General features: G+C 43.5%; 1 protein-coding gene across 1 annotated transcript; it reads left to right on the top strand.

The window, feature by feature from the left end:
• The first annotated feature begins 584 nt into the window (after window positions 1-584).
• Window positions 585-8,886, top strand: LOC101567751 (interferon-induced protein with tetratricopeptide repeats 1). The gene is made up of 2 exons (XM_023716226.1): window positions 585-836; window positions 6,848-8,886. The coding sequence occupies exons 1-2, from the start codon at window positions 832-834 to the stop codon at window positions 8,307-8,309; spliced, it is 1,467 nt and encodes a 488-aa protein (XP_023571994.1). The 5' UTR covers window positions 585-831; the 3' UTR covers window positions 8,310-8,886.
• The last annotated feature ends 1,340 nt before the right edge of the window (window positions 8,887-10,226 follow it).

The raw sequence follows: 10,226 nt of genomic DNA, 5'->3' as shown, positions 1-10,226 counted from the left end.
CATATTATAAAAGACCGAGCAGGTAACTTTATTTATTTATTTATTTATTTATTTATTTATTATTTTTATTTTTTTGTGCTGGAACTCAAATTCAGGACCTTGCACTTGCCTGGCAGGCACTTCTGCCACCCAACTGCACTTTGCTGATCCCTGATTTCCATCTGAGCCAATGAAAGAATGCTAGGCTGAGAGACAGGAGCACTGAGGAGGAAGCATTCAACTGCTGAGATTTGGGGGCCCACTGGTGACAGATCCAAAGTGTCACATGTAGTGTGCTAGTGTGCTAGTTTTCTCTATTCCTGTGATATACAAAAGGTTACCAGAGGCCTTTGCCACTGAATGTTCTCTGAAAATAAGAAAACTCTAGCAGAGTTAGACACTCACAGAGAACGGCAGTAGTCCAGTTAAAAACTACCATTCCGAGGTTCACAGACTTTCATCCCATAACAGGCTTTCAGATGTGAAAGGAGGTGAAGGATTTCTCACAGCTGCTATCCAGGCCTTGTCTCTAGGCTGCAGGCATTTCCTAGTGCCAGAGCATGCCCCCACAGAGGAGAGGAATTTAAATTAAACACAGCTTCCGGACCTCTTCTCAGTCTTCCTCTTGTTAAATTTGGGTTTCCAGAAAAAACTGCTGACAGCCCTACTTTCACATTCCAGTTTCAATTTCTAATTTCTGACGGCAAGGACAACCCCCACAGTGTCATTACTTGCTTATACAGCCTCCTTCTTGGAGTCTCCTTCACTTGAAAACCCTCAAGACAGGCTAGCTGGACCTGAACAGACTGCCTGCTGGATCACTGCGGAGCTGCGAGCCACTTCTCAGCCACCATGAGGTAAAGACTTTTTCCTCTTTGCCTGCATGTCTAAGGTTTGGGAAAAAGTGTTTCTCACTGCTCTCTGGAATGTTTCTTCTCCACGATGTCAGGCTTCCCCACTCTTTTATGTGAGTGCTTGCTAATGGACTGAATGTGTGAGAATGCAAATGTGTTTGTGTACTCAGAGGCACTGTCGCATCTTAATTTTTGTTAGCCTAAGCCTAAAGAAACTTCTCTTGCCCAAAAAAGGGGAAGGAAGGGGAGAGTGAGTATTACAGAAATGGAAGACATGCTGCCAGTTTCAGATTCCTTTCCACCAGGCTCACTCTGTCCTCTCTAAGGAAAGGAGGGACAGCTTTTCTGGGAAGGGACATCACTTTTGCTGTCTTCATCGTGCAGGCAAACAGGGCCTACATAGCTGTATGAGCTGCACTTGGACCTCTCATGTGTCTTGGAGTCATTATGTGGGCTGGGGGTGAGCTGGTGAAGTTCATGGCCTTCCTGTTGGTTTCTAGGTTCACAGATATTGTCGTTACTGTTGTTGTTGCTCTTATAGTTGCTGCTGCTGCTTCTGCTACTGCTGTTTGGGGTTTTGTGTTTGCTTGATTTGGCAACACCCTGGACTGAACCCAGGGTTTTCACCCTAAGCTACATCTCCAGCCCTTTTTTTAATCTTCTGTTTTCAGAAAGTGTCTTTCTAAGTAGCTAAATTGCCAAGACTGGGCTCAATCTTGCAATCCTCCTGCCTCAGCATCCCAGAATACTGAACTTATGGCATGCACAACTTTAGCTGACTGGTCTCACTGTCTGACTGCTGGATTCTTATGAAGGTGTGACAGGATTGAAAATTAGCAGGTCACCTTCTCCTTTGCCCCCTAGAAGTCTTGGCATGCTCCTTCCCCCAGGTCCTGGCTACAGGTCTCTGTTGGCAAGCATTCATGTTGTCCTCAGTTAAAAGGCTTAACGTAGTCACTTCTGCATGATTACAACAGAATATTGCTCATACAATCTCTTCTATCAGCACATAAAATAGTGAATTAATATTGTCTTGGAAATGACCACTCAGTGCTTTACTGGGAAAAAATTTTTTTATTGTTTTTGGGAAAAAATTTTAAAAAGCCTAAGTTCCAGAAAATGCTCAATTGTGGGGATATAATGTACTCTCTCCATTCATGAAGTTTTCACTGCTAACTGAAAGAACTGAAGGAGAACAATAATAATAGTTGTTGTAAATGTGATCTTTTTAATAATAAAAGCTCTTATAAAGGCGAGAACATTGAAAGTCGGAAGATTCTAAAGGTTATAAACATCGCACTTAATTCTGTGCTTACTAAGGGCCAACTACTCACCTCCCCCCTCTGCCACCGGCAGCCTCCACCTGCTGTCTGTGTCTCTGCTTTTGCCTACTGTGCTCATTTGAGGGAAATGAAAGCGCTCAGTATGTGGCAGGAGTAAGCTCCTGTCATTTCATTGCCCCCCCATTGTTTTTCTGAGGTGGCCTTTCCCTTACAAGAAGGTTCACCCCCGGACACAGCTTCTAGGTTTCACCTCTTCTCAGTTCCTCAGTGTGATTGATCCAGCTCCCCCATCTCCACTCTGTGACTGCCTTCCCTTGGGGCAGCTAGATGCACTCAGGACTGTACACACTGCACTGGCCCCACCCACGCATAGACAGGGCCCATGCACCACAGGGACAGCCTCTCGCTCATGCCAGGACTGTGTGGACCACCATCCAGCTTGCTGTAGTCCACTAAGGAGAGCTCTGCAGAAATCCCATGTGGTGGGGCGGCCCCCAGGGTGTCTCTCTCCTGCTTGCTCCCCACTCTTAGTACCTGTGCTCCTTGAGCTCTCTCCCACACTGGCCCTGCAGGCATCTTGCGCTCTTCTCTCTAGGCTCTATGAGTAGTCACAGTTTTTACACCTTCACACGTAGCTGGAAGGGCCACTTCTGTATCTTCCTTATCAGACTTACATTCTTTCCTGGCTGGGTGTCTACATAGTGGACACTGTGGTGTGCAGAAACTGCATAAGGCAGATAAGAGCCAAGAAGACTTAGTCCATATAAACAGACTAGCTGTGAGAGGGATGGTGGGACACTTAAAGGTGAGGCTTATCACCAGGTTAAGGAACTGTCCCATGAAAGACACACTCTAAACCCTGAAACCTGATGAAAGTACTGCTCTTAAGAAAGAGACTGCAAAGCCAAATGAGGAAGAGGAACCTGACAGTGTCCTTTCATGCTGGTTTCCTTCATGTGACATGATGGGTTCAAGGTTCATTGACCTCATGGCATTATCGTATGTCATTCTTCATGGCTCAACAATATTCCCCTTGGGGACTCTGCTCTATTTTGCTTGTCCATTCATTAATGCTCAGCATGGGAGTAGTTTCCTGAATAGTGCACCAGTGAACATCTGAGGATTAATATCTGCATGAGCACAGGCTTTGAATTAATTGGAGCATCTATTGCAGTATGGAACGTCCCCAGGATTATGTGCTCAGGTGGGTCTCATATGGTAACTCTGATTTTGATTTATTGAGAGACCACCCGCCTTCTTTCTACTACAGCTCTACCATTTTATGTTCCTACCAGCAATGTGTTTGCGTTCTAATTCTTTAACATCCTCAACAACTCTTGTTATTTTCCTCTTTTTCTTTTGATTGCTTGTTTGCATTCAGTTCTGAGAGTTGAATTTATTAGCACTTTACCACTGAGCTATATCCCCACAAGTTTGTTTGATTGTTTGCTTGTTTGTTTGTTTGTTTTTGAGACAGGGTTTGCTAAATTGCCAGCCTGAAGTCAAACTAGTGGCTCCCCTGCCTCAGCCTTCTTCAGCCCAGGGATAACACCTCTGCACTATTCCACCTGGCTTAGTCTCCATTTTGTCATTACTACTGTCACCTTTGTGGGTGAAAAGAATGTCTTGATTCCTACTCACTATGCTGTTTTGGCTTGCTTTTTACATGTGTGATGCTGATGGGTTATTGTTTCGATGCTGCTTCATTTATTTCCCGTAGTGGGGGCTGAACCCTGAATCTCTTAAACACTCTACCACTGGGATGGACACTGCCCCATCCCATTTACTTTATTTAGAGGGCAGGTTACATGGCTGGCTTCCAACTTTCAATCTTCTTGCCTTAGCCCCTCAAGCAAGTAGAAGTACAAGGACGCACTACCTCATCAAGGTGCACTATGGTTTTGGTTTCTACAGCTATTGATGTTGAGCATATTGTTGTATCTTTGCAGTTCCTATGACTGTTCTTTGGAAAACATGAACTCAAGTTCTTTGCCAATCTTTAAATTTTGTTGATGAGTTGTAGGATGTTTCATGTATTCTGTACTTACATAGCAGCCATATGCCAAAATAGTTTCTCCCATCCTGGGAGTTGCGTTATCACTGTTGGCTATGTCCTAGGAAGCACAAAAACTTCATTTTGATAAAGTCCAACTTATTTCTTTGTATTATTGTTACCTGGCTGGTCAAATAGTTCAGCGGATTAAAGTACCTGCAAGCAGGCACAGGGGCCAGAGCTTCAATCCCAGGGGCCTGCTGTGACAGCCTTGGCCCTGAGGCATGCAGAGATAGCAACTGAGACTAGGTGTGGTGGCATACACCTGAAATCCCAGCACTCGGGAGGCTGTAAACAGGTGGATCACTACGAGTCCACTCTAGTAATGAGACCCTGAACACCTTGTAGACCCTTCCCTAAAATAAAAAAAGCAATGTATTATCATTGCCTATCAATTTGGCATCATATCTAAGAAAGCATCAAATGCAATGTTATGAATATTTTCCCCCACCCCTTCTTCCACAGCTCTATTGCTTTAGGCTTTACATCTCCATTTCTGGTCCCTCTTGAGTTAATCTTTGTATACAGTATAAGTTAGAACCCAGCCTCATGAGCATCTGGCTCACACTTTTTTCACACCATTTGTTGAAATGGCCTTAAAAGTCATTTCAGGGTAGTTATGGAATAAACTAGGTGACCTTTCAAAATCATTGCTTACAACCCCAATTCTGAATATGACATTATTTGTAGACAGCATAAAAGGTATCAGGGTTCAGCAAAGATGGAAGGGTGGAGCTTGACTTCCATAGAGCCGACATGAAGGAGGAAGCGACACCGGAGTCATCTGTGTTGATGAGCCAGGGAGGAAAGACCATGTGAGGATGCTGGAAGAAGGTGGCCATTGGCAGTCGAGGAAGCAGTTATAGGAATCATATTCACTTGGACATTTGACCTGGACTTCTGGGATCCACAGCTGTGAGGCAGGAGGTCCTTGTTATTTAGGTCAGTTAGCATGTGCCATGTTGTTTCAACAGCCCAAATGAATTGATAGAGTCCTATATTCTGGGTTTACTCCTAGAAGCACTTACGTGGGCCCATATCTCCATTTTCTTCCATGGGCTGTGGGTCTCTGTCACTTCCACATGGTCTTTAAGCAAGTGCAATACAGTTTTGATTACCAAAGTTCAGTTAAATCAAGAACTATGAGAAGTCCAAGTTTATTCTTTGTTTTCCGTATTGGTTTATCAATTTCAGATCCTTTAAGATTCCATATAAATTTTAGGATGAAAGTTTCTATTTCTGCAAAAATATGCTGCTGGGATTTGGCCAGGGCTTACATTTTAACTGTAGTCCATTGTGGGTGGTACTGTTTTTTTTGTAATATTAATTGTCTAACCTGTGAACAAGGGATGGTTTTCCATTAATAGCAGCCTTCTTTCTTTCAGCAAGACCTTTAGCTTTCAGGATCCGTGCTTCACGTACTTGAGAAGTTTATTCCTAGATAGTTATTCTTTTCTCAGATACTATTAAGGGGAGTGTTTCCTTAAGTTTCCTTTTGGATCATTCATAATTTGTGCATCAAAAGTAGCTTATAATGTTAGTTTTGATCTTTTGAATTTGCTTATTTTATTTAAGTTTCTGTGAAATATCCTTCAGCTTTTGTCCTTGTAACATGTTACAAGTGCTTGACTTGAAAACAAGTGAAAACAGCACTCTTAGCCTTGTTCTTGATCTTGGCCGAGAAAGTTTGAGTCTTCAACTACTGAGAATGACCATGGTGTAGATTTCTCAAATGTGTTTTTTAGCGCTGTGACAATATCACTTTCTATTAATCATCCTTTGGTATTTTTAATGAAGAGAACAGTGTTAAATTTTGTGAGCCACTCTTCTGCATAAATTGCAGCAAGCACAATTTTCTCCTTTCTGTTAATGTTATGTAACATTAATTGACTTTTAGGTGTTGAGCTGCCCTTTGTATGATACTCTCTATTTGCACACCATTTTTGAAATGACAAAATTACAGAGATGAAAAATGAAGATGTGGGTAGCAGTGGTCTGAATTCTAGGGGTGCTGAGGAAGAGGTTGCAGGTCTGATTACGAGCGGGTGGCAGTGATGTTGTGGTGCTGCAGTAGTTCTTATGTTTGTTGATCCAGGTGAAGGTTTTAGAGATTTACTCATCAGAGAAAGATGGCAGAGCGATATAACATGGTCTTCTACCCATTCTAAGTCCCTAGTGTGGGCACTATACTGTGGTGGTGTAAGTTACAATCATTAGGAGAAAGTGGGTGAAGGATATACTGAATCCATAAACTATCTTTACAACTTTCTGTGAGTCTATAAGCATTTCCAAGTAAAAAGTTTAAAAAAAAAAAACTGTTAAATTTTGTCCTTTTGGTGGCCTTCCTAATAAAATAGAAAACTCTTCCACAGCATACAGTAAGCTATAAGTGCTTTCAATATACAGGCCTGTTAATCCTCTCAAAGGCCACTTTGATGAGCATTGTTATTATCGCTATTTCATAAATGGACCTCAGAGCACACAGTAGTGCTGGAATGAGCATACAGAGAGAAGCAAGCTACATCCTTTATCCATGTGATTATTACAAATCCAGGGACTTTAAGGAAAATTGCAGCAAGTGTGGGATTTTCAGAATAATTCTAATATCAAAATTATTCTACTTGGCTCATTTTACTTTGGCTGTTCGTCACCTAACAAGATTTACTTTTGTTTTACAGTAAGAATGATGATGCTAATCAAGTCAAGGACTGCCTGGTTCAGCTGAAATGCCACTTTACATGGGAGCTAGCAATTGAAAAGGCTGAAATACCAGATTTAGAAAGCAGGGTCTTGGAAGAGATTGAATTCCTTGACACCAAGTACAATGTGGGAATTCACAACCTGCAGGCCTACGTGGAACACCTCAAGGGCCACAACGACAAAGCTCTAAAGAGCCTGGAAGATGCTGAGAGCCTGATCCAGAAAGAACATGCCGACCAGCCTGACACGAAAAGCCTGGTGACTTGGGGCAACTATGCCTGGGTGTGTTATCACCTGGGAAGGTTGGCAGATGCCAGGATGTACCTGGACAAGGTAGAGAGCACTTGCAAGAAACTGTCGAGTCCCTTCCGTTACCAGATGGCATGCCCTGAGGTGGACTGTGAGGAAGGATGGGCCTTGCTGAAGTGTGGAGGAAAGCATTATGAGCGGGCTTTAGCCTGCTTTGAAAGTGCCTTGGAAATGGCGCCTGAAAACCCTGAGTTCAACACCGGGCATGCCATCACTGCCTATCGCCTAGAGAACTCTAACAGGTACAAGCATGAGAGATGGTCTTCCCTGGACTCCCTGCGAAAGGCTGTGAGGCTGAATCCTGAAGATGCATACATCAAGGTCCTCCTTGCCCTGAGACTTCAGGATGTGGGGCAGGAGATGGAAGGGAAGAATTACATCGAGGAAGCTCTGAACCTCAAATCCTCCCAGATGTACATCTTTCGCTATGTAGCCATGTTTTATCGAAAAGCAGGCTGCATGGATAAGGCTATTGAGCTCCTTCAAAAGGCCTTGCAGGCAATGCCCAACTCTGCTGTCCTGAACCATCAGATAGGGCTTTGCTACAAAGAGAAACTAATGCAAATAAAGGTAGCCACCAACATGCAGCCTGCAGGCCGGGATAGAGAGGAGATGGACAGATATGCAAAACTAGCCGTAGTGCATTATAAACTTACTCTGAAACAAAAGCCCACATTTCATATTGCTCTTCTACACCTGGCGCTTGTTTATATTGAAGTAGGGAAGTATGAAGAAGCTGAGGCCAATTTTAAGAAGTTGTTTTCCATGACACCCATTGAGGAAAGCATGCTACAAAAAGCACATTACTACTATGGCACATTTCAGGTATATCAAAAGAAGTCGAACGCGGATGCCATTAAGCATTATTTAAAAGCAACACAAATAGGAAAGCCATCATGTATAAGAGACAAAAGTATTAATTCTTTGAAGAAATTGGCTTTAAGGAAACTTCAGAGAAATGAATTTGACAAGGAAGCCCTGAGCCTCCTGGAGTATGTTCACAAACTGGAAGGGGAAGCGCAGGCAGCTGGGGACACCACGAGCAGGCCTGAGCCTGGCTCCGCACTCCCAGACGAGAATGCCACGGGAAGCGATGCCAACCACCTTCACTTTTCATTTGCTTTTCCATGAATTTTTATTCTGTTTGATGATTTTAGAAGCATGCGTTATGTAGTTCAGTGCATTTCTCAGACCTGGCGAGGCATCATTAGCTGTATTCAGAAAATAGTGAAACAGAACGTGTGTGCACCTCAGCGGCAGGAATTGACCATTTAGGTGACTGCTACAGAGGAGAAAAAGGCTTGCTGAGCACATCTGTAGCAAATATAAATCTAGATTTATATACACCAAGGTGTTTCATTCTTCTGTTTATCAAGCATTCACAGGGCTTTATAAATAAATACCAAATAAGATGAATGGGAATCATGTTACTCAAACTTCATGCAGTTTATAATCTAGTGAGAGAGAGAGAGAGAATTAAACATGTACTAAGCAGAAGTCAGATTTCTCCATGAGGATGTTTCAACTTTAATTCATTGTCAAACTGTTCCAAGCCCACTGTAGTTGCTTTTAGCTTACGCCATTTCGTTTGAAGCACTATTTAAATCATTTGCTGATATTGATCCAATTAAAAAATAAATGTGCAAAGCATGTGAAATGATCTGAGGACAGACCTCACTAATGCAAAATAAACTTCTGGATGATGTTATGTGTTGTGTGAGGAATCTTCTTAGTTACTCTTTTCTCATTGCTGGGACAAAACACCCAATCCATCAAATTAAAGGAGGAAAGATTTATTTAGCTCACAGTTTGTGGAGGTTTCAGTCCAAAATCATCTATGTCCAAGGAAGAGTAGCATACGTCAGAGGGTAGTAGTTCATAGAGGCAAAAAAAGCCACAAGAGAAGGACAAGCCTGCTTCTGCCCTTTACTGTGTTTGCAGGCTACCTCTCTGAGGGCAGGCATAGCACTCGCCCCTATTCCCAGCATTGGAGCATGAATCACCCACAAACTCTAGATTCAGCCGCCTCTGTAAAGTCCAACCCCATGACTGCATGAGGCTTTGGGGAGACATCTGGACACAACCATGACAGGAATGCCTCAACCTCTAGGGAATACGATTTAGTTAGCAGCACATCTCTTTTGCATCCTTCCCAATTCAAGAAGAGACCTGTGCTCTACTCAGGGCTCAAAAATATGGCAGTGTAGCATAGTGTGGGTGATTTCAAGCAAAACAACTAGTAGGAAAATTTAGTCCATAGATGCTCTTTCATTTTAATAATATTGCCAAATTTATACAAGAGTATCTTCAAGCATTACCAAGAAGTTTCTTTAAGTTAGTGGTTAAATTGTAGAAGCTTGATATTCCCATGTAAATGACTGAGAGATTTGTGAATAAGATCTTTCTTTAGACTGACCCTTCAGTCAAGCTGACTATAGCCCCTCCCACTCATTATTGTCATCAGAGCCCCCAGCCATGCCTTTGCTGACTGCTCTGCAGACACCACTGCTGTCTACAGCCTCTTGTGGACTACTATGACCCCCAAGGTCTCCGTCTCATGATGCAGCTATAGCTGGATCCGCACTGGGAATCAAGATATCTACTCTCCTGCCTGCTCCAGCCGCAGTTACCTACTTCATTAGTCCATTTTCTGTTACTATAACAAAATACTTGTGTATTTGCCTATATTACATTCTGCTTATAATAAAAAGAGTTCCAGACCCAGTCCTAGCCCAGGTCCGGTGAGTGTGTGGGAGAGCTTCCTGCTACCCTGCGACTGTGGGACGAGTCCCAGCCCAGGCTCAGCGTGGGCCAGACCCTCTCCCACCCCCTTGGGACTCCCGCCACCACTCCGTAGCACCTCTCCCACCCCGCCCGCTGAGTAGGAATTTCTGCCATATTCAGGGAACCTCCTGACCCAGACCCAGTGAGTGTGAGGGAGAGCTTCCTCTCCCCCTTCCTCTCCTCCCACTCCACCTTGCCCCCTCCAGGCACAGCTCAGGCCTGGCATGCAAGCCTGGGTGTAACCCTGCAGCTGCAATCCCTGCA

This window comes from Octodon degus, unplaced genomic scaffold (assembly GCF_000260255.1).
Source record: "Octodon degus isolate 3935 unplaced genomic scaffold, OctDeg1.0 scaffold00046, whole genome shotgun sequence".
NCBI lineage: Eukaryota > Metazoa > Chordata > Mammalia > Rodentia > Octodontidae > Octodon > Octodon degus.
The sequence above is the reverse complement of the archived record's forward strand: the minus strand, read 5'-3'. Positions and strand labels throughout refer to the sequence as shown.